We start from the raw sequence: 25,193 nt of genomic DNA, 5'->3' as shown, positions 1-25,193 counted from the left end.
ATAACACAATGATGCATTTGTATCCAGACCCTGTCATATGTGTGTTATTCATCATATATGGTCACTAATCAGGAAACTCAATCCCAGCTTGAAGGAGTTGCCCTCCTGTGGGTGGTGGTTGGAGGGCTGGGTCCCATGAGGGAAAGGCCAGAACACCAGCCACTTGCTGATGAGCCCCGCCCCCAGTTGTGGCTCTATGGTGGGGCCATAGTAACCTTGTCCTGGGTGAGGGTAACTGGATCCTTGGGGTACTTCTCATCATAAATTCTGCTTTCTGATCAACAATAACAAGGGCAAGAACAACAACACTGTCATTCCATGCATACACAAAATCAATTCAGTTGTTCAGACGGTCTTCCCTGTGGTTGCATATTTTTGTCTATGTAAATATGTTATGTATAAGAATTATTTGAACCTTTAAATTAAATCAGCTCATAGATTTGAAAGACGGGTTTACAAATAGAATTGCATCATCCAACTTCCACCTGGACATAGTTACATGTTGAAAGTGAAGTGAGCAGATGATGAATCAGCATTTGAGCACAAAAATGTTGTTGATCTCTTGTAAAATGTCTCTGTGTAACCAACCCAGACTTCAGTGTTAGGTCAGTTGAAGGCCAGCTATTTGAATGCTGTGTGCTCCTGCCCTCTAGAGGAGATGAGGTGCAATCTGCAAATAATCTGACAGTTGAGATCATAGCCTCATCAAGGAAAAGGAAGTAGTGAAATAAAAGACACATATCTGTCAATCACAAGCAATCTGTACATGTCATCGGCCAGGTTGCAGTCACACTTATATGGACAGTATGCTTTAGTCTGTTGGGTGTGAGAATCAGGATGAGGCATTCAGACATTTTAATTTTTTCAAGTAACTCTAAAAGAGCAAGGTTGGTTACTTTAGCCTTCAGAGAGGTGTTACACACATTATAACCAGTTAAGTGTTGAATTGGTTCTCAGCTGTGAACCCTGCTGTAAAACTGTAATGTCTTTTACCTTTTCATGTCTCTCTGTCCTGTCTCATTCTGTTTTCTTCTTTCTGTTTCCTTCCCAACCTTTTCTTTCCAATACACATATTTCTTCTATTCACTTCTTGTCCATTTTCTTTCTCATCTCTTCTTGAATTGTCCTGTCTCTCTCTCTTTCCCCTTGTTTTCTCTGTTGCCCCCCCCCCCCCCTTTTTCTCTATTTCTGCTTTCTCTATTTCATTTATCTCAGTGGTTTGAGTGACAGCATCATCCAGGACATCATCCACAGCCACCTGGTGCTGCCTAATCGTATCACCATCCCTCTGGTTGGAGAGGCCCACTTAGCCCAACTCCGCTTCCCCATGCCTAAGGTAATACAATTTATAAGCTGAATTCTAAAATGAACACTGCCTAATATACTGCACGTATGCTGTTGATGCAGCTCTAGGGTGACGGAGGGATAGAAAATTAACAAATGTTTGTTCAGCTATGAAGTGCTTCAGGATAACCATGGATCAACATGAATCAAAACTACAATTGCAATTAAGAATTTATTCATTGTTATTAATCTGTTGATTATTTCCTTGATTAATCAGTTTTTTTGTTTGTTTGTTTTTTTTTTAACACTTTCTTTTTAGTGTTTCTTTTTTTAAGAACATGTAGCAGATATGGGCATACAGAAGGAAGACAAAAAAAAAAAAAAAAGAAATACAAACCTCAAAAGAAAAAGACGATAGTGGATTGCCATGTCTCTATAGTATGCTCCAGTGTTGTTATCAATAAGGTCATCCTTATCCTGTTATATAAACAGACCGTTTCTCCCACATTCCCACATTTCTCCACGTTGTTCTTCTTGAGTCCTTATCTTATGGGTCAACAGTTTTTTTTTTCACATATTTATTCACATATATGTTAAAAGATCCAAGTATAAGAACATTACATTTTGCATTTACATTATGTGAAAAGGGACACCCTGGGAAGCTGATCAGCTTTTGAGAGTTGCCCAGACACAAAGAATAAATACCACATATAAAAATAGCGCAACACATTTTACAGTAAGACAAACCCAAAAATGCCCCCCCTTTTCAAACATCCACAGTTTCACACAGTACAGGTTTACATGATCAGCACATTGATCCACAGTCTCACTCACACACACTCACATACACAAAATGAAATAATGTTAATATTAATAATAATGTTAATTCCCCAAACTAAAACTTATCTAGGCCCTACTCTTAACAAGGTCCAAGTGGTCTTGTCACCAACAGTCTTAAAACAAATTACATATAGGCAAAGAAAGGGATTACAGTATTAATTCATATTTGAGCACATTCCAGTAGCAGTTGCCTGCTAAATCTCTTTTTAAAAATATGTACAGTTGGAGACATTTAAACATCTTTATCTATATTATTTCATACCTGCGGACCTTTGCAAACTATACTGAGACTAGTACATTTGAGTTTCCATTTTATTCCCTTAATATGATGCTTTTTACTAGTCTGTTAGGCATGTGAAGGAAGAGAAATTGATATTAAGTCACAAAGTCTGTCGTTGAGCATATTTACAACAGAATACATTGTGCAAGCATTATGAAATATATTGACTTCAGTAATTTTCTGAAAGCCATAGGGACAGAAGAGTGGATCAGAGGGCATCAAATGCGGACCAAGATATGACACGCATGATTTTCTTGTGCAAATTCAGCAATTTCCCCAGGTGACTGGGAAATGCATTGCTCCAAATAATGTTAAAATAATTCAGATGAGGCTCAAATAGAGACTGGTATAATGTAAGGAGTACTTCATTGGGTAGGAAATGCCTCAATTTAAAAAATAATCCAACATATTTTGATAGGTTTTTAGCTTACCGGCCGACAGGCCGCAAGCTATTGTCATGTGGCGTCCGTCGTCGTTGTCGTCTGTCATAGTCTGTCGTTGTCGTCTGTCATCATCCTCTGCCGTCATCGTCGTCTGTCGTCCGTTACAAAAATTTCAATCGTCTTCTTCTCCGAAACTACAATTCCGATTGACTTCAAACTTGGTATACAGCTTCTTTTTGATGATGTCAAAAAAAGTTAGTGAAATTATTTGGATCCAGATCTGATTCTGGATTTGGTGCGACTTTGAAAAATTTCCCCATTATAAGAGATAGGAAGTGGATCGATGCAATAACTCAGTAAATATAAATGATGTCAAGTTCAAATTTCTACAGTACAGCCCTGATGGTGGGGATGACCAAAACATAATGGCCACATGCTGATCAGGATCTTCTTCTGGATCCGGGCACTTACGGAAAATTTCACATGGGCTCTTATTGGGAAAAATTTCAATCGTCGTCTTCTCTGAAACTACAGTTCTGCTTGACTTCAAACTTGGTATACAGCTTCTTTATGACGATGTCAACGCAAGGCATTGAAATTATTTTGACCCGGATCTGATTCTGGATTTGGTGCGACTTTGAAAAATTTTCAAATAACAGATAGGAAGTGGATTGGTACAATAAATCAGTAAGTATCAATGATATCAAGTTGGAATTTGAATTTTTACAGATCTGATCAGAATATGACCAAAACATGGGCTATTTCTGTAATATAATAAATACACATAACTGGGTGATACATGGCATCTGGATACATTTCCCAAAGTTTTTAATTTGGTCGGTAAGCTACAGGGCCATTGGTCCTATTTTTTTTAACTCATCAATATGGCTCCTGAAATTTAAGAACTCATGGACCTCGTGGACCCCCAGGAATCTGATGGACAATACTCTCTCAATAGGACTGCCATTTATTTCTATTTTGAATTGTTCCATGTTGGTCCGATTCCTATTTGAATGAAAAGTTTAGGAAAAAAACAAAATACGTGAGAATGGTCTACATTCATATCTCCACATTTTCTCCAACATGGCTGTGGTACTGATGTGTGTTTATTTCTAATCCAGGATGTGACAAAGAATCTAATCAAGTTCTTCCAACAAACCTGTGATGATGTAGATGTCTGCTGTGTTCGCCAAATGTTTATTATTTATATTAGTTATTTATTTTTGTATCATCTTCTGAAATATTCACACCCAGTTCTCTTTCCCATTTCAGTTTGCATATGTGGTTGTATTCCCTTTTCTCTCCATGTTCATTGTAGATATGATTCTATACTTCTTTGAATTGAAGGTTTCAACCAGGGTTCTAATGAAACCATTTTCATCCAGGTTTAACTTGCATTTTACTTCTTTGTCAAAAAAGTCCTTTACTTGCAAGTACCTGTAATGGTCATGGTTACTTAAATCCTATTTTTATTTCATCTCCTGGAAACTCAAGAAATTCCCATTTTTTGTTAATTCTACATAATGCTGTTATGCAGTTTCTACTCTGTTGTTTAAATTTTTGGTCATGAGAACTAGGGGTAAAGCATCTGTGATATGCTATCCACTGAAGTATTCCAAGCTCTTTCTCCTGTTTATATTTATGTACTATATTAAACCACAGCTTTAATGTAAATCGGTTGACACTACCCATCTGGGTTATTACACTTATTGTTTCTTCTCTATCTCCAATGAAACTTTGAATTTCCCTTCCTTGTACAAATTGTTCTACATTTTTCCATTTGGATACATAGACTTTGTCACACCAGCAGATTATAGGTCTAATTTGTGCTGCATGAAAATATTCCTTAAAATTTGGCAATGCCACACCTCCTTTATCTTTATTTATCTGTAATGTATCAAATTTGACTCTTGGTCTATGATGTTTTTTGTTTTTTATAGTTAACTGTCAGAAAAATATTGAAATTGTAAAAAAGCATCATTTTCCTCTCAGGCCAAGATGAGATCCTCAATTGTCCTCTTTGGTTCACAACTCAAGGATATTCACTTTGCTGTGCATAGAATAGTAAAGAAACCAGAAACCTTTCAAATGTATGATACTGAAATTGGACAATTTGTCTTTTTTTCTTACAGAAATGGTCAAAAAATAGTTGGCAAATAATTATTACTTGGCAAGTAATTGCAGTTTTTACTTCCATACAAACAATATAAGATTAGCTTTACATTTAAAATGCCTTAAAACAGTAAATCTAATGTTCTTTCAAATTCCAAATGAGAACAAAAATCAGTCAATCAAATTTTATTTATATAGTACCAAATCATAACAAAAGTTGTCTCATGACTCTTTACATGTAGAGCTGGTTCAAACCAGACTCTCACATCAATTTACAGAACCCAAGAATCCTCCAGGAGCAAACACTTAACAACTTGTTAACAACTTAACAACAGCAATGTCAAATTAAACTGCAATGTCAAAGGCAACATAAACATATACCAAATGCCATTTTTAACATTAGGTGTAACAGGGTTACTCACTTGTATAATCTGAAGTCAAGTTTGTTTACATGAATGGAACTCCAAAAGTGGAGGAAACATTCTAAAATAAATGAATAGATCCCTTATTAGAGACTCCAAATAAAATATATGAGACCAGAATGAGTTATTGACTTGTTGGAGACGTTCAGTGTTTGTCTATGGGAGCCAGAACTTTTTAGAACCAACCACAGCAGCCATCAGTGACATAAAGGCTTTAAAATGGTTCTGCATTGGTTTCATTTTGGAGTTGAGGTTCTTGCCTCGTGGTTGACACTGACCTAAAATCTCTACATAATGCAAGCTAGACTTGTAGATATGGCCTTATTGAGCTGAATAAAATCTGATCAGGACCCTTTTTCCATCTTATGTTTACAAACATTTTTGTCTGTTTTAGCAAATGCAATTGAATGTAGATCACATTTTAAAATCTGGTCTGCACCCTTGTCTGTGTCCTCAGGGTGTCTTGCGGATCCACTTCATTGAGGCCCAGGACCTGCTGGGTAAAGATAAATTCCTTGGCGGGCTGATCAAAGGTAAATCAGACCCTTATGGAGTCATTCGATTGGGGACACAGCTGTTCCAGAGTAAAGTCATTCACGAGACTGTCAACCCCAAATGGAACGAAGTGTATGAGGTGAGAGACAGTCAGCACTCTGAAAGTCCCAAAATGCATCTTATATGTTCATCCTTTAATTAAATTGTGAATGTATGTGTGTGTATTTTGTGCATTGTTAGGTGGAGTACAACACTGGCTGATTTTCAATAAAGACAGTTAAATATTAACATGCAAAGCCATTGGCACCTCTTTGCATAACGTAATGCCAAAATGCATATGTGTAATTCTAATACAAAGGTAGTGCACTCTGTTTTTTGTGTTTTTGTGTGTTCAGGCTTTGGTGTATGAGCACTCAGGACAGAATCTGCAGATTGAGCTGTTTGATGAAGACACTGATAAAGATGACTTCCTTGGAAGGTGCAGCTTCTGAACAAACTTTATATGGCTTTACATGACACCACAGTCAGTCGATGTCATTAACGGAGAGGCAGTGTTCAGCTTCAATTATGTGAACATGGGAAAAAAAAAAACACTTAAATATAACATTGCATTGTACAATAGCTGTTTTATGCACTGCAAATAAACACCTAAGATCTAATACATGTACTGTAGTGACTGCATCAGGGGAACATGCTGAAAGCTGTAGCTGATCTTTGGCTGCACATTACTCACTATTGTTGACTCTATGCTCTGTCAAATTGGACGCATGTTTTTTACCACTAGGAGAGATGCAGTGTTGTGCGACTGGGCATTAATAAGCTCTGCTTACTTTTTCACTTGTTCTTTAGCTAATATTCCATTAAGCTGTTACTTTATTTACTGATAAATATGATTTTTGTGATGTTTTCAGTCCTTTACATACAAAGTGGAGCTCCTTATCTTTCCAGTGTACCATCTTGGCATGTGTTCTCACAGGAGTCAGGAAAACAATGCCATGTTAGCCATTTAACTGCCTTCATATAAGTTACTGTTGGCCAGAACATAAAATAAAGTGTAGTAATTTAGTTATTTGTTTTAATACTAGCTTTATAGTTTTCTCTTTTAAGTGCAGCCATGTTTCTATGTGGTTTGCCGCTCAGTTTGACTGAGGGGGCTTATTATGCTGGGAAAGCGATGCTAATTTCCCTCTATAATTCTACTGCTTTTTGTAAAAACTGTATCCGCCTTCTGTCCTAATGACTTTTTGCCTCTTTTACATAATATAAAATATAAATTTAAGTGCATAGTGTAGAAATGAGGATCAACTTATGTTGCAACATTTTGCAGCTCATACTTAGTGAATTCACCTATGGGGATCAATAAAGTTAAGCTGTATCTTTATACTTGTTTAATACAATTAATTTCCCTCTTCAGTCTGTTCTGTCCCCAGCTGTAATGCATCAGCTTGTAAATTAGTTTATTAATTCTATAAATGAATTGACCAAGATTTACTTTTAAAACATTATATTATATATGATTACCTGTGCTTTCCATAAATTCTAATGTTTGCTATGAGTGATGCACTCTGTAGCAGAACCCAACGAGTGGCACCTTGTGAAAATGTGGAATTGTTTTTCAGTCTGACAATTGACATGGCTGAGCTCCAGAAGGACCAGAGGGCCGATGAGGTAATTTACAAATTTTCCTCTTAGCAGTGTCCAACATTATACAAAACTTGTAATCTGGGAGATTTGCACATTATTTTACTTTTGTACTCTTTGTTGTTTCAACACTGTGGGTTACAGTGACTTTTTTCCATGATAAAGTCTTTTTTTGTTGGAGTTAAATTTTCATATTCATTGTTAAATTCATTTTTTTCTGATAAAAGCTTCAGTGTAGCAAAACTGGATATCCTGCAGTTACACAAAGAGCACATAGATTGATTTTCAACAACTTAAAGGACACAGGTTAAAATCCTCCTATGAATTCTACTTAACAACAATGCAGCAAAGCTTAATTTACAAAATGTATTTAAAAGTACATGTTTAACAAAGCATAAACTAAAATTTTAGATTAATATTTTTTGTCTTTGTTTGAACTTTGTGTTCCTGACTATATTTTACTTGTTCTCGTGACTCCAAATAGTTTCCAAATATTTCACTGGTAAGGGACTTGAATTGTATTCTTAAGATTGCAAGTTCAAGTCCCACTTCTGCCTCATTACTCCTCCTTAATGGGAACATTTCAGTCATTGTTTTCAGCAATTCCATAAGTGCACATTTAAGCATCAGCACTGTTTGAACCCTTTATTGTTGCTTGCTGCTGTATTTTTAGTTGTTTAACTATTTCACCTTTGTTACTAATCAAGAACACCTGCATCTTATGTTTTGTTTGTTTTGATTTTTTTTTTTTTTTAACATTTAAATCAACACCCAATGATCCATTACATTTGTACCGGATATACAGTAACGCTGTGCAAAAATCATAGGCCAAATCTAAGTTTGTTGTTTTTGCAGAGTTTTGCAGGGAAATGAGCTTACATATTTGTTTCTCACTTGCTTTTCTTCAGATACAACAGAAAAATAAGAAAATACAGGAAATATGTGCACAGCCTTATAAGACACAAACTGAAAAGATGAACTAAATGGGTTCTGAAGGTTTAAGTCATTATTTACTGTGACCCTTGTTCCCATGATAAGAAATGCAAACAATTAGAAACGTGACGTGTTGAATGAAACCTGGTATAACACATTAAAAAATGCATGTAATAAATCTCATATTGTCCAAACAAAAGGGTTAAAGACATTGTAATGTAGGTGGAAGTTTGGCAGGAAGTTAGCTCAGTGTCAGGTATGAGCGCAAGTTGTGCTTTAAATTTGACAGGCAGGAAAATCAAAACTGGAACAATCACAACAGGATAGCCATTGCTCTGCCAATGGCTCTCACTCAGGGTGCAACTTTACAAATTACAAAAATACAGAAAAAATAAACAAAAAGTCCAATAAGCATTGCCATACACATATTAACTCAAAACTAGTACTAACACAATAACCCCGCTGAATTTTTGAGCATAAAAATAACACATTTACAGCATAGTACCCACTACCCATAATGCACTGCAGCAAACATGCCACAACATGTTAAATGCAAAGGGAGGTAACATACTGCATCTTTGGTTTATAGAAGCTATTTTTCTCTGTAATATGTTTTTTTAATGCTGTACATACTTCCCATATATCCAGATTGGATCTTAATACATAGACAGAGAAATACAAGTGTGGTCATTAGAACTTTACTAAACCAACAAACCTAATGTTGGAATAGGCCTGTACTGTATGTCACAAACTTTCCTGGTTCACTGTTAACTAACACAATGAAAATAAAAAGGGAAAACACTAACAAAGGAACAGTCCGTGCGTTTACATGACAACTTTTATTCCTGGTTTAATCTGAATGAACGTTAGATCCTATTTAAGATGACCATGTAAACACCTTATTCCGGTTGAAAAAGAATAGTTCGGAATAAATTTAAATCCAAATAAAGTCACTGGTTTAATCCCCTTTTAATTCCAAACTAAATTATTGCTCGGATATGTAAACTCTTTATTCCGTTTGGACTTTATTCCTGCCATTCTGCGCATGCTCGTTGTCTTGTCCTGTTGCGATGACGCACACATTCTGCGCTGGCGGAAGAATATGCAATGCAGTCTAGTCTTACCAAACCGCTCCAGTGGGCAATTCTGATGGTATCTACCAGCCTCTAAAACCCTGAAGGAATAGTTCATCACCTGTTTTTTTTTTAATTCATTTGTCATGCACTAATGAGTTCGATAAGTGGGCAAATCAGTTTGCACTGCAGTGCACCTATTGCCTTGTTCTCGCAGCCCTTCCGTTAGCTTAGTTTAGCATAATCGCTTCATTCTTATGGTCAGACGTAGCCAGGCTTTCATGGGTGATCCATAGTATTTTATGAGTGATTTTGTGAAATTTAGTTCTCCCTAATCATTACTTTAGTCCCGTGGGGTCAATATGATCACAAATTGAGGCTCAAATCATGGCGATGTGACTAACTAATGCAAAGCTGAAACGGTAAAGCAAAGCTAGTTTAGCGCATGCATCCCTTCCAACAAAAAGATTTTCCAACTTTCGTCAATACATCAGTCCCAAGATTGTATGAGTGCAGTAAGTCGCAGATCTAAAGAAATAATTAGGGAGAATCGGATTTCACAAAATCGCTTACAAAAGACAACAAATCACCTTTAAAACTGGCTATGTGTGACCATGGAAATGCAGTGACTATGCTAAGCTAACAGAAGGGCTGCGAGAACAAGGCAACGTGAGCACTGCAGCGCAAACCCTTTTGCTCACTTATCTACCTCATTAATACCTCATGTAAACCTTTATTTGGGTTTAACATTTCCATGTAAACCGAAGAGAAAATACTTCAGTTCCAAATTAATTTCTTCTGGAAAAATGAATTGGATTTAAAAAACATCATGTAACCGTACCCAGTGACATAAAAAGGCAAACTAATACATCTCAAGTCCATTTCAATACAATATCTATACATTTACAGTGTACATCACTGGAACAAAATAAGAGCAAGGACGGATTCAGAATGTGTGCAATGCTTAATCTACATTGGTTAGAATATTTTTCTGGTGTTGTCAAGGGTGATTTCAAGAGCCACGAAACTTATATTCATCATTGTATTGTTTGTTTTCCGTTTTGGTTTATGGTGACAAAACTGTTCCTACATTACTATGACACCACTGCTGCATACATATTCTAATAACTTATACTTATAATGTATGTAACGCAATGTGCTTAAAATATTGGACTGAATAATGGCTGTTGGCATTGCAGTGGTTTGTGATGGATGAGGTGGCCACAGGGAAGCTCCATGTTAAACTTGAGTGGTTGTCTATGCTGTCTACACCTGACAAGCTGGACCAGGTCAGACAAACACTCACACTCTACATCATTTTACACCAAACTAATGTAGAGGTGATCATGGAACAGGAGCAGGTTCTCTTAAACTGCCCAATGATGCATTTTTCCTTTTGTTTTTTTTGTTTCACTTTCTAGGTGTTGATGAGTATCAAAGCTGATCGAGGTCAAGCGAACGATGGCTTGTCGTCGGCACTGCTTGTCATCTTTCTAGATTCAGCCAGAAACTTGCCGGTAAGGGCTGGTCTAAACATTTACAAATATATACTTTTATTCATGCCAGGGAGAGCGTAATGGTGCTTCATAGATGTTTTATTTGAGGAAATTCTGATCAACATCTTGAAGCATTAGAGTGAGCTGATGCCACAGTGCTTTGATACCAGAAGCCCTTCTGTATAAGAAGCTTTCATTTGTCATTGAAATCTATGTCTCTAGAAAAAGAAATGAAAAATGTATTAGCTGACCTTTTGATTTTTTCTTTGAAAGAGTTTTCACCTTGAAGTGCCCACCATGATGTCTGCCACTTCATCCCTTCTACATGTGTTGTTTTTCAAAACTTTTAATCTAAAGTGTTTAGTCAAACTCAGACAAAAAAATGCAAAAAGAGCTGCAGTAATTTTTAAATCAATTAGGTGTCCATTGTTAAATAGATCTATAATGGACAACTGTTTTCATTTTTTTTTAAACTGTTCAATTTTTTTTCCCAAGAAATTAAGTCAACTTCTCTGCTTCCAGTTGCATGAATATTCAGTAAAATATTTTGTCTTTCCCTGTAGGTAACTGAGTAAACTGAGTATATTTGGCTTGAACATGTCATAATATAAGAATTAGGTCATAAGCTGAAGTGTTGAATAGCATAATAAAACCTTAGCCTGTTAGCTTACTTGTATTTATCAAATACTGCTATACTTGGGTGAGCTGGGACTTTTGACATCTCTAGTAATCTGGTAATATTATTCATATTAAACAGTACAACTTTTGTCTTCTGATCTGACTTTGGTAATTCTATATGATAATTATTTTGTCATGGGACTATTTTGTAATTTTAGTATGACCTAATTCTCAAAATTTCAGGTTTTCGTTATCCTCAGGGTAGCACTTATAATACTCCTCCATGGTTTCAAAATATTTTTACAGCACCATTTCATCATTTTATTTGAAGGAAGCATGTGAATATGCTATTTCCACTGCTTTTTATGCATGTAAATACATATTTTCTACAACTCCAGGTTTCTTTTTTCTCTCTACATTATGACTGTGAATCTCCAGACTGCGCAAATGTTCTCCTTTTGAGTCAGTAGAGCAGTGATTTCCAACTGTCCAATGCAGATAAATCAATCAAACATTCAATTAAATTTTATTTATTATTAAATTTTATTTATATAGTGCCAAATCATAACAAAAGTTCTCTTCATGAGATCAGTTTGTATTAGGGCTGCTTTTAAATCAACTATACAAAGAAACACTTTCAGATCAGAATTAATCTCATAATCACAACATAGATAAGTTTTGATTCACACATATTTGAATACTTACAGGTTGTAATCATTCATAGGTCAAATGTATTAGTGTAATGGGGGAGGATGGAGTCTAAAGTGACTTAACTTAATAGTGAAATGCCATTCAGACTGATGCAACACTCTTGACCTAGCAAGACTAAAGAGATGTGACCATCAGACAGTCAAACACTTTAATGCAAATCATCAACCAGGTTGCAAAAAATACAAAAAAGAAATGCAAATTTACTGCTAAATAATTCCAGGCAAAGCTACCAGGAAGTACTAGGCTTTAATTTGATTTAATGTACTGAAAGCCATTAAGATGAAAACAATGTAATTTATGGTCAGAACATGGCAAACATTAAACAATCACAAGTCTAGAGGTCAAACATTCAGAACTGTTATGAACATTTTGTTACATACATATAAATATAAATTAGTAAAATAAAGGAAAACAACAAACCACTGAAATATTTGGAAGTACATCAACTGAGAAAGCAAACAAAACAAATTAAGGAGAAGAGAAAAATGCATATTTTGATAAATAAAATCGCAATAGAAAAAAATAATGATAATAATGATAATAAAATACTAATAATTACTGTTTTAATTGCGCAGCCCTAAGCTACATTTTCCTGCATTACACAAATACACGACTAGATATTGATTACTTCCATTAAACATTTAAGTTTATATTGTTTGGAGGTGAAAAAGAAGTGTAGCAGTATTAAGTTCAAAATGAGCACTCTGGTATGATGTCTGATATAAAAGCCTTATTCTTGTATGGTGCAGTTTGACCTTCCTCTTTTCAGCCTCCTCTTCTCTTTTTCTCTTTCCTGTCCTGAAGAGCGTCTTTGAAGGGAATTTGGGCTCTGGCTTCCTAAAAGAGAGACGGGTGGCTGGCCTTGTGTTTTGCGAGAACACTGCCTCTCTCTATAGAAGCTTATTTGTGAGTCAGCTGTTTTCTGTGTCCTAGAGTAGTGTACGTGTGATTGCCCCCACTGGTGGGGGGGTTCATGTTTTTGCTTGCTTTTATTTTATTCACTAGTCTAAGTTTCAGTGGTTTGCCTGATTAGCATGAATCTCTAACTAGTGTCTGAAGTGTGCACAGGATGAATTCCTCAATGTCATTATTTGTTTTCAATCAGAACAGGACAGAAAGTCAAATGAACCACAATGGATTTTATTCTCCATCAATAACTTATCATTTTCTCCCAAACCAAACATTGTTGATGTTTTTTGTTGTTTGTTTGGGGGGGTTTTTGGCTGCCAGTTTACACATTACATTCCCAAAGCAATGACAACTAATGTCATAAAATAAAATATCAATTCTAATATAAAAATATGAAATTGTAGTTATCAATCATTGGACCTCACACTGTAACATTTCTATCTGTAAAACTTTCTCTTACTTTTGTTTATTACAATGATAGACTCATGAGAAAACTGTGTCAATGACCTCTATGAATATGATGATTGAACCTAATCGAACAATATCAACACATTATGAGGAGGCAAAGATTTTCAATCTCAAAATTTTTTGAAAGTGGCATGTACAGTAATTTACATTTCTACAACAGTTGTTGACTCGTATCTAAAAGAAAATACAAAAACAGTGGTGAATGCAGCCAGTTTTGAATCACTGATTAGAACAAATGGGTTGTATGAGCAGTCATTGCATCAGACCCATTGATACAAAACATGCAAGGTATTGGGGGGAAAAAATGCCATTAAAATGTGAAAAGAAGCAAAGAAGAAAAACTGATTATGAGAAGTGTGTCTTATTATTTGGCCAGTGTAGTAATTTAATCTCAAACACAAACCTGCATATTCCCGCTCAGCATCACACTATGTTAACATCCATCAACAGTGTTTGTTCACTCCTGTGCACAATCCTAAATAAACACAGGGTGGAGGATATGGAAAATGTTAATTATAAAAGACAACAGTGAAATGAATGTAAATATGTAGTCATGGCCAAATATTTCAACAGTGACATGAATTTCATTTTTGCAAGCTTTGCTGTTTTTTTTTTTTTTTTTTTTTCGTTTGTATTTGTTTTTTTCTGTGGTACATTGAGGAACAATTATAAATATTTTCAAGTTTCAAAGACATTTTATTGGCAAATGAATCACACAAACCATGCTAAATCACAGCAAAGAGTCACTTTTAGGTTTATTTGCATGTAACTATTATAATCTCTGACCTTCCTGTGATTTAGAAATTAACCTCCCATATCTGTGTTTCACCTAACACACTTGCACAAAATAAGTGAAGTCTGTGTTTTGCTTGAATTGATCAAAATTTTTCCCTGGTTTTCATGTCAATTGGTTCCACATTTGCTGTTGAAACATACCTATAAAAAATACCTATGCTAGATAAGAACATGAGCCTACTGAATTTCCAGCCAAACACTTTTATATCTTTTATTTATGATCACCAATGCAGCCTTCATAGCCCTGAACAAGAAAATATGGTGAACAAATGTACAGAAAAAAACTAAAATGTTTTAAAATCACATCAAGTCACAGTCGATTTACATAGCACTAACATTATCACAGGAACTATATGTCTGTGGCAATTGGGTAGGCCATTTGTGGTGACATTTTTACTTCACAGACATGGCCGATTTGCAGGAGATTAAGAGTACAGACAACCTCACAATTATCACAACTAAGGTTCCCAGGTAATACTAGTCTCGTGCAAAAAGGATGTTTGTGTCATCACCAAATCTTTTTGCCACGACTGTACATCCACTCTTTTATTTTGTCCAGTCCTTCCTTGCGTGCATATTTTTCCACTGGATCCATGTCTGATAACTAGGGTTACCAATGATGCAATCTCATTTCATGACAAAGATGTTTTCTTGTAGTTACAACTTATGAGATGTTTTGTCATAATTATAACATTGAGTGTGCATGTTTTAGTTTGTATTAATCCTCCAAAGGCCAGGGTCTTCTTGAGGTTTCTGCCTGTTAAAAGGAAGTTTTTCCTTGCCACTGTCACTAAGAGTTTGCAGCTAGAGGATTGTGTTAGATTTCTGTAAATTGGCTCAACAATCTGGTTTAGACCAGCTCTAAATGTAAAGTGTCATGAGATAACCTTTGTTATGATGTGACGTTATATAAAAAAATTTAATTTGGTCAATAAAATGCAATTAATTATTCGTACTATTGTTACATGCCGTTAATACACTTAAAGGTTTGTTTGCTTTTTATTACTATTTGGTCTTATTTTATGTGTCTGTAAACTAACAAAAGTACCTGGGAAATATTTCAATTTAAATTATTAGTTATACCAGGCAGGGGCGTCTCTAGGATCTGACCTTTGGGGGGGCTCAGCCTCCAGGAAGCAGCTGACATCCGTTCTTGACAAATAATTATTAGGTTATTGAATTTAATCCAGTTTTTAAATTTCTTAGAAAAGCTAAAGATTTTACATAGAAGCATTTATAACAAGAATGTATGATAATCCAACCATGATCTATGTACAAGTTCCATTGACATATAGTCCCACCACTAGATCAGCCATTTCACCAGATGAGTAATATCATCTTAAACCTATGATGTATAATGTTAATGATTAAGGATGAACAATGATAAACTTTTCTCCAAAGTTAGTGAATGTAAACTGAGAAGACGCAGTTGACCACAGCTGTCTATTATATTGTGGCTCAGCTTTTTTGGCCTATTAAAGGATAAAAGACCATATTGAACTTTAGGCTATTTTTGGGCTATTTCTAAAAGCCTATGCCTTCTAAATGTGATGTAGTACTGTGTAAATATGATATGGAATTATGTGCTATGGAGGAAGGTAGTTCATGTCTCAATACATACCCGTTTTCTACCAAAAATAACCTGATGCTAGTTTGGTGCCAGTGCTACAGCCAGTGCTTAACTGGTTCCAACGTGGTGCCTCCATTGGCCAAGAGCCAAGCGGAGCCAAGTCAGAGCCGCATCATTACATCATCGTAAAACGTGATCACGTGACTGGGTCTGGTGCGGGAGACACTTGACCAGAAGCAAGCGCTGCTCTTTTGTTTACAGCCTATATTGTAATTCACAGGTGAAAAACACAAATATTCACTTTGTGACATTTGTGATAAACATAAATATGTGGGTTTCTATATATAGAAACATAGTGTAAAAATAGTCTGTAAACCAATAATTAGTGAGGTCAGCAGAGCAGTACTGTTACCCAAGTTTATGTGAGGCACAGGAAAACACAGACAACATGAACTTTATGCATTTAAATGGGTTTATTCACACTGAAGTAAAAAAAAACTTTACAAAAGGGAAGAAAAATCCAGGGGCTGTTGCTGTGAATCTGCCTCCTCGTCCATGGACAACAACTGTAAAGAAGAAAACAAAGAAACCGTGCTTTAATTTGACATGTTCTCCATAATGTGGACAATAACCCTGTCTACTGGAACACGATTCAGTTAACTACTGGGTTCAGTTCTGACTTTTATCAACCCACCGAGGAAACAGCGTTTCAGAGACAACACGGAAATGTTGTTAGCTTGTTGTTAGCATACCAGTAGTTTTAACATTCGTAACATTTGTAGCTCACTTTAGTCTCTAAAGTCAACTTTTTGTGAGCTATTATCAAACAGTTTGAGAAACAAAACTTACCGTAATCATTTGTTGCCATTCGAACAACAGACTTGTCCACAATCCAGAGCCTCCAGTCCATGTCTGCTGTGTCCCAGTTCAGTGCACAAGTAGTCGGATTCACCGGCCTGTCCCCTAAAACCTAGTCCAGCAAGTCCAAATGTGGGATTCTTTTCGGCCAGCTGTCTGGCCCCGGTTTAGCCCAGCTCAAAGTTGGTGCCTGCCTGGAATCATTTTCGCGGTGCTTGAGCGGTGGAAACACAAGGAACTGGTGCCATTCAGGTACCGGCTCCGGACCAGCCCTTGAACCAGTTTGGTGAAAAATGGGTATGTGTGCAACAAAGTTAGATGAGTGCAAGCAAGGTTGCAGGGAAAATGTGGACTGGATTTTCAGTGATGTGGGTGTACGCTATATGGACAAGTGGAATGGACTGGATAAGGACGCACTGAAGGGGCTCTCTACCTTACACTATGAAGTGAAGGGAAGCTGACAGATTTCTGATCATATTTAAGTTAATAATGACAGGTTATATGATTATTTTTTATTATTATTTATTTAACTCATATTCTGGCCACATTATTTTGAGTTTGTAGGAACTTTAAAAAAAAAAAAATAAATAAAGAAAATAAAATAAATAAAAAAAATAATGGTAATAAAAAGCACCAAATTATTTAGGGGGGCTTCAGCCTAGTGACGCCACTGATACCAAGTCAGTTAACTTTAACAATAATTTCAGAAAATACTAGTTTTCCAGGAAATTAGTCTTTCAGATTAGTTTAAAGCAGGTGTGAACAGTTTGCTGATCTGTAACTAAATGATTTTGGATTTGAAACACCTGACTTCTTTTTTCCCTAAAAGAGGTGGTCTCTCTCAACTCATGTTCATAATGGACTGATACTAAAATACAGGATAATTCAGTGTCACATCACTAGCTTGTGACACTGAGGAAGGAGTGCATTTTGAGTGTCAGAGTAGGGAGGCTGAATTCTCTGATGATTGCTTTCCCTTCATTCTTCCTGTTTTAACCCATTTTGGGTGCCCCCCCCCCTTCATTCCAAAATGTGCTACCAGGTAGCAGTATGTGGCAGGGCAGCGTCATGGACAACTCATGTAAGTTGGATCATTTTAAAAGAATATGCAAACATGTAGGCTCAGTCTTAAGGATCCATCTTTGGTAGTCAAAAGTCCTTCTTTCTGATAATTTCCTTCATGAATCATCAGTGCTCCGCTGTTTTTACAGTGAGGTGCTGTTCAACGCTTTTGAATGTATATATGTCATCTGGTTATCTATGACCCCTGACGATAACGGATCAATTCCAGTGCTGTTTCTATAACAATGTCATTAACATCATGACATTATACTGATTTTTGGATAATTTTTGTTTTGCTTGGATTGTTGACTGGAAAAACTGATCAATAGCAGCATCAATAAAATAATCTACACACCTTAGATTAGAAAATGTATTTAACCCATAAAGACCCAGTGCTACTTTTGTAGCAGGTCTAAAATATGTTTTCTCTATATTTAACTTGTCTTAAATGATTTATTACCATTTATTATGACATTATCCTCTTCATTTGGTGTTTTTTCAGTGAACATTAGGTATATTCCTATATTTAATTTACTGATCATGTAGATGTTCATAAACTCAGATTATAGTTGATTGTTATTATACCAAAAAAAAGAGACAACTGAAGAAAAAGTAACTTTTTTTAGTCAAATCTATTGTCATTAACTGAACATAAACCCAGTGTCTCCATCCGCTGTCACTGATCCATCTCCATGGGTTTTACTGGTGAATTAATGTTGTAGAAATGACAGTGTTTCCATGGCAACTGAATGTCCGAATGGGTTATATCTGATGACCATGAAAAGATGACAAACTGTATTTTACACCAATTATTTACATGTATTGATATGATTAGTGGATCAAAAGGTATTAAAATGTTTAGATCAGTAGATGGTTTAGGTTGCCAGTGGCTGTTTGGGTCTTTATGGGTTAATTACTATTATGCCAGTTATGCCTAATGTCACTAATTTGCATCATAGTTATTGTAGGTGCTATATTCAGATTAATTAATTGCCACTTAATTTAATCACATTTTTTTCTATAATTGTAAATAAATTTAGGCAGTAAGAGGTTAGTAGAAACTAAGAAGTACCTTTACAATGGCAATAATAAAGGCGACAGCATTTATATGTTTTGTTCTGACATCAAATGACCTCAATGTAAATTTATCCCAAAGGTAGATCTTTTTAAATTCTAGACAAACATTTCACTTCTCATGTGCCTATGATTTAACTCTTAGTTAATTCTTATTTCATGATCAGACACACTGTTAGTAACGTCAGAAGTACTGTTCCGTCTGGTAATTATTTAAGTGTTTTCTAGTTATATTATTCTCTTTATTTTGGTTCTTTTTTCCTCTGGATGTTGTATTTATATGCACAGTAAACTGCCTTTGTGTATGCATTGCTCTATATAATGTAAATGAACCTGTTTTCACTTTGTAGCTAGATTTATATGCATTTTTCACTGGCAAAGCAATCTGCTTTTTGTTCTTCTTTGAGGATGTATTTGCATTGTTGTAGTTGGTCTGTTTATTTTACTGGCATTTTTAAAAGAAATCCTTGCACTGAGGATTGTACTTGAACAGTCCAGAATACAAGAGGGAACCACAGATGCATCCTTGAAATTCCTCCAAAAGGCAGACTCTGTCCTTGGAAGGATACTAGACAATGGAACAGTCCTCCAGCAAGTCCTGATAATGTAGATTTATGTAAATGAAACCTTAAAGGATGCTTTCTTCAGATTGTTGTGATTGTTTGCCAGCAGGGTTCACTGATCACTTTTGATCCCATTACTGGACAACATGTTTGAGTATTCCTTTAAATCCCTTAAGTGAACTGACATGAGCCTTCTGAAATCCATTTATTCATGTTAGATCAAAGTTGATCTTTGATAGCTAAACGAGGAAGCAAAGGGGGTCTAACAGTTCAAACCTGTCACAAAATATCCTGACATGTAATATTATAATTCAACAAAGACAGATGCAGATGCAAGGGAATTGTTTTTGAGCCTTAAAATGAACTGATAATAAATAAAAACAGAAGTAGGCCCTCAAATGTCACTCTTCCACCACAGGAACTCCAATACTTTTTTCCTTCCTACCGGGATGTTTCACACCTATTCTTTCTCCAGTTGCAGAAATACTATCTATTGAATCAGTGTATAAGTGTACTGAGACTGTACAAAAGACAAATATGGAAATGAGGACAAAATATAGAAGTGTGATGAACATAAATAAATCAGCAAAAAAAAAGACTGTATCAAAATAATCTTGATAATAAGATGGTATCTCAAGATGCTGATTTACCATGTCAAAATAATGAAAGAACATCATGTCAGACAGAAAAGAGGAAACAGTCTTATAAAGTTAAAGATTGTCATTAGTTTGAGAGAGTATCAATTCATTTGAGATAAGTAATTATTTTTCCTTGCAGGGGTGGAAATGGGCTTTCACAAGAAAATGAATGGTTCAACTTTGAACCCCTATGACATGATCGTATAAACTGAAAAATTACATTTTTATTTCATCTTACATTTGTATTTTCATCTTAAGATAAAAGTACACATTTACATTGTGTTTTATTATTGTTCATCAGATAGATATTCTCATTTGGTCATGTATTTGACCCTTTTAGTTTCATTAAGTTCCTGCTGTGGAAAAGACAAAAAATCTGGTCCTGTATGAATTTTTCTTAGGATATTGTAAACCAAGCTTACTACTATTTTCGGCTCTTGTATCATTAGTTTATTTAACTTTTTCAAAATAAAGCCAAACCTAAATGAAAAATGTAAAGAACAGATAAATATTCATTTTGAAACTTCCAGTTTTGCAATAAAACTAATTTTGAAAAAAAAAAAAAAAAAAAAACACTTGACAAGAACAACACATTCCATATTGGCAAGGGTATTGACCTAAGTTGTTTTTATACATGATGCTGGTGATATTTAGTAGTGCCGGGAATTCCGTCCAAGACTTTTGTCCAACCAGTTTCTCGAAGACTAGTCACCCAATTCTGAACAAATTCAACACACATTTTTTTTCCTAAAAGGAGAGATACAGTAGATAGTTTGATGGCTGAATTTCAATTCTTCGATTTTTTACAACTTGTTGAAAATTTCAACTTACAAAATGTGTCCAACCAATTTCTTGAATACTATTCACTCAGTTATTTTCACATTTGACACACATGTTCTTTACATGTGTCTTTCTCTCTAGTTTTGCTTTTTTTTTTGTTTTTTGTTTTTTTTTTACAAATTTGAAAAGATTTTGAAAAGATTGGATGTTAAGACTCTAAATTAATCCCTGGGTAGGCAGGGTATGAGTTAGCAGGAGGGGCAAAGCGACTAGGCGGAAGTAAGGTCTGCTTACTTTTTAAAATTGATCGCAGACTTATATAATGTCATAAATTAGTTCATTATCAGTATTTGTATTTATTGTGCAAATTTTAACAATCATCAGCCAAATTTGAAGTCTTAACCTAAAGTGAAAATGTATTACTCTGACCCTTGGATTTAAAGAAGCCACATTGATCTGGTATTGGCTGGGCTCTAATATGAACTTTGTGTCAAGGTTTACTTGGGGACTGACATTGACCATGTGATCATCTATGTTATGTCTCTGTGTCTGTCTTGTCATGTGCTACATTGTAATGACTGGTGGTGGTTGCGGGTTTGTGCGGTGTCCCCCCCCCCCCCCGCATGCTCCTTTCTTCCCAAATAACTTGCTGGTGTGTGTTTGTGTGTGTGTTGTTTATTCTCTCCTGCCTCATCCCTGGGGAAATTCGAAGCGCAATCCATTAGAGTTCAACCAGATGGGGCTGAAGAAGGCCTCAGTCAGTAAGGCCATCAAGGTAAAGGCATACAAAGCAAGGACACCCATCTCACTCAGACAACAAGGAGGGACACAGAGGAGCACATACGTGGAATCCCATTTAACTGTAGGGCTAAAAATATGTGGACGTCAAATAGTATACTAGTATCAAACTATTCTGTAGACATCTGGTGGTCTTAGATTTAATGCTGCTTTTCCATTGTTGGTATCAGCTCACCTCAGCTAGACTCCGCATTCCCTTTGGTGCTTTTCTATCACATGAGAGCAGATGCTAACAGGTATTATCAGGTACTAATTTAGTGCCACCTTTGCCAAAGATCTGAGCAAGCTGTTGAGATACTACATTATGGCATTAAAACCACACAGATCACAGACTGGTTAATTCAGAATCATCACCACATGAAGACGAGACATTTTGGGAGTGAATTTTCAAGTATTTTTATTTTTATTTTATTTAACCTTTACTTAACCAGGAAGTCCCTTGAGATGAAATCTGTTTTTCGAGGGAGACCTGACCAAGAGGCACATCAGTAAATACAAATGAACTAACAGAGTGTAAAACTACATACAATTAAGACAACATAAAATGGTTAGTAGGATAGTATTGGCAAATCAACCACAAATCTGAAGATCAAACAACTATATTCTCACTGGAAATAAAATCTTAATACTACTTTTCATGTCCCAACATTTTAAAATTATAAGTTGACTAAATGTATTACTCCACTATTACTTCATAGCTGCAGTTGTGCTGAAGGTGACATTACAATATATTTATATCGCATTCACATAATGTTTAAACTAGGGTGACCATATTTTGATTTTCAAAATAGAGAACACTTGCTCTCCACCTTGACATACTTAATGATCACCTGCTACTTAAAGGGGTTATATTTTTGCTAAACCCACTTTTATTTGTCTTTAGTACATTTATTTGTGTTTCAGGGGACCCTAATAGTTCAAAAAGTTTGAATTTACACCCTCCAGATGCTGCAAAGCTATCTTTATATTCATTTTGTCAAAAATCTAGTGGATTTCTTCAACCCGTTTTAATTCCTTCTCAAGTTGTTATGTCTATAACTAGTTACATCATGACATTTGCACATATAAGGTCAAGACTTCTGATGAATATTTCTCCGAGTATGCCATAATTGTTTGTCAGCAGCAGCGGTTGTAGTTCATACTGAAAATATGTCCAAACTTCAAGCCGATTACCTAAAATTTTCAGTTGTTGGTTGTATTAACGAACACGAGTGGCTCAATGGGACAGAAAGCATGGTCAACAACCTGGAGGGGGTGGGGTGTGGAGTGGCTCATTTGCATTTAAAGGGCAAGCTCTCAAAACAACCTTTCTCATGTCATCACTCAGAAGATGGGTCTGTAGAGTTTAATTAATAAAGAATTCAAACCCAAGCATAGCATTAACAGTTTATGTAGACCACAGGGAAATGTTTGAAAATACATAATTCCATTTAAAAAAGCAAAATATCACTCCTATAAGTATTGCAGTTTTCTGTGCTAAGTGCCTGTAAACCCGTGGAAAATATTTCAGTGAAACAGGCTGGTTGGAATAATCTTACTATTTTAGCTGTCAAAGTCTCATAAAAGCTGCTGTGTGTATGTGCCTGTGACCTTTCCTTCAGGTCTCCTACCTTCAAGATCTGGCAAGATCAGGTTTTCCTTAACTGTGTGTTTTAGGTCATAACAGGGTGGAATAACAGACAAAAACAACAACAACAACAACAAAACAGAATTACATTTTTACTGGGTTTTTACTGAATAAAGCACTCAAAATCTTCATCAAAGATTTTGGATGTTCGACAAGTATTTGAATTTGGCCCAGTAGTTTTTGTTTTAGGTCTCTTTTTTTCTAAATCAGTTCACCTGTTTTTTGGCACATGGTTGAAGTCCATAAAGCAGTTTCTCTCAAGCTATAGACTAAGACCTCCATCACATTGCTGACACTAATAAGGAGTGCCTCTCTTGCAGACTGTTCACTGTTGTCTTCCCATGCTGGCCCTCTGCCTCTTTAACATCTTTACAGTGCTTGTAGACTTGCAGAACACAAACCTGCATTACTGTCAATGAGCCTTCATCAGAAGACATCCTAAAAATGAAAGATCAGATCAGATTCATCTCAAAGAATTCTTGCAGCAGAACAGAAAATGTAATAAATATAACACTCGTATGTAGAATCACAATGTAAGCAAGTACTTAAGTAAAAAATTCATTCATTCATTCATTCATACATTGTTATTATTATTATTATTATTATTATTATTATTATTATTATTATTATTATTATTATTATTATTATTAATAATAATAATAAATCTAAATTGCCCACAGATATGAATGTGAGAGTGATTGTTTGTCTCTATGTCAGCCCTGTGATGCACTGGCGACATGTCCAGGGTGTACCCCACCCTCACCTATAAGTAGCTGGGATAGGCTCCAGCGACCCCCATGTCCCTGATGAGGATAAAGCAGGTTCAGAAAATGAATGAATGAATACTAATGATGATAATAATAAAGGTAACATTCCAAATGACCTCGGGGAAGACCCAGGACACGTTGGAGAGACTACGTCTCTCGGCTGGCCTGGGAACGCCTCGGGGTCCCCCCAGAAGAGCTGGAGGAGGTGTCTGGGGAGAAGGAAGTCTGGGCGTCCCTGCTTAGACTGTTACCCCCGCGAACCGGCCCCGGATAAAGCGGAAGACAATGGATGGATGGATGAATTCCAAATGACATTGTTTGAAATTAGCAAGATAATATTACTTTAAAACAGCCACTAAGAAGTAATCTTATAATTGATAACATGTAGCAGTAATAGTAAAAACCGTCTCTTCCTATAGTCCATCTATGGAAAGGTCTGTCTCCTCTGTCCAGTGGTGGCTGGTGAAATTATTTTTTGGTAGGGTGCTGTCAGTTTTTGAATGCACTATAATCACATGTACGCCAAAACACATGCAACACTATTTTAAAATATTGTTTTGAATTAAAATAAAAATACACAGTATGTGTTTTCAGTCATTTGTTTTTTTTCTATGTAAATTTCACCCATCTATTATTCAAACATGCAAATTTTTCTATGACTATTGTTAAAGTTTCTTTTCTTTTGATAATATAGTTCAGGGGTAATGAATTAAAAATTGCCAGGGTCCGTATTTAAAAAAAACACAACCAGCCAAGATCCGCAAACATTTTATATATGTTTTTTTATTTTACTTTTTAACAACAATAATCCACAAATAAAAGGCACAATGAATGCTTCAAATAATAAATATGAAAAAAGTAAACTGTAAGCACAAACTTCTTTACACTTCGGAAATTCAACAGCTTTCAATCAAAACTTTTTAAACAACAGCTGAACTGAACTGAACTGTGTGTTTCTTCTTGACTTAGTGAGAGAAATGGGCATGTGGCTGCCCT

At 35.7% G+C, this 25,193-nt stretch overlaps 1 protein-coding gene across 5 annotated transcripts in view; it reads left to right on the top strand.

Annotated features, from left to right (window-relative positions):
* Positions 1-25,193, top strand: part of esyt2a (extended synaptotagmin-like protein 2a) — a 156,057-nt gene that overhangs the window by 106,471 nt on the left and 24,393 nt on the right. For 2 of the 5 annotated variants that reach the window (XM_030159732.1, XM_030159731.1), the window contains exons 9-16: positions 1,216-1,336; positions 5,779-5,955; positions 6,212-6,294; positions 7,436-7,484; positions 10,663-10,752; positions 10,885-10,980; positions 13,093-13,194; positions 21,718-21,780. In XM_030159732.1, coding sequence (XP_030015592.1) covers positions 1,216-1,336; positions 5,779-5,955; positions 6,212-6,294; positions 7,436-7,484; positions 10,663-10,752; positions 10,885-10,980; positions 13,093-13,194; positions 21,718-21,780 — 781 coding nt within the window. The remainder of the gene's footprint in view (positions 1-1,215; positions 1,337-5,778; positions 5,956-6,211; positions 6,295-7,435; positions 7,485-10,662; positions 10,753-10,884; positions 10,981-13,092; positions 13,195-21,717; positions 21,781-25,193) is intronic. The other 3 variants (XM_030159734.1, XM_030159733.1, XM_030159735.1) reach the window with 3 other exon arrangements.

This window comes from Sphaeramia orbicularis, chromosome 17 (genome assembly GCF_902148855.1).
Source record: "Sphaeramia orbicularis chromosome 17, fSphaOr1.1, whole genome shotgun sequence".
Classification (NCBI taxonomy): Eukaryota; Metazoa; Chordata; class Actinopteri; order Kurtiformes; family Apogonidae; genus Sphaeramia; species Sphaeramia orbicularis.
Note: the sequence above shows the minus strand (reverse complement) of the source record. Positions and strands in the feature narration are given on the sequence as shown.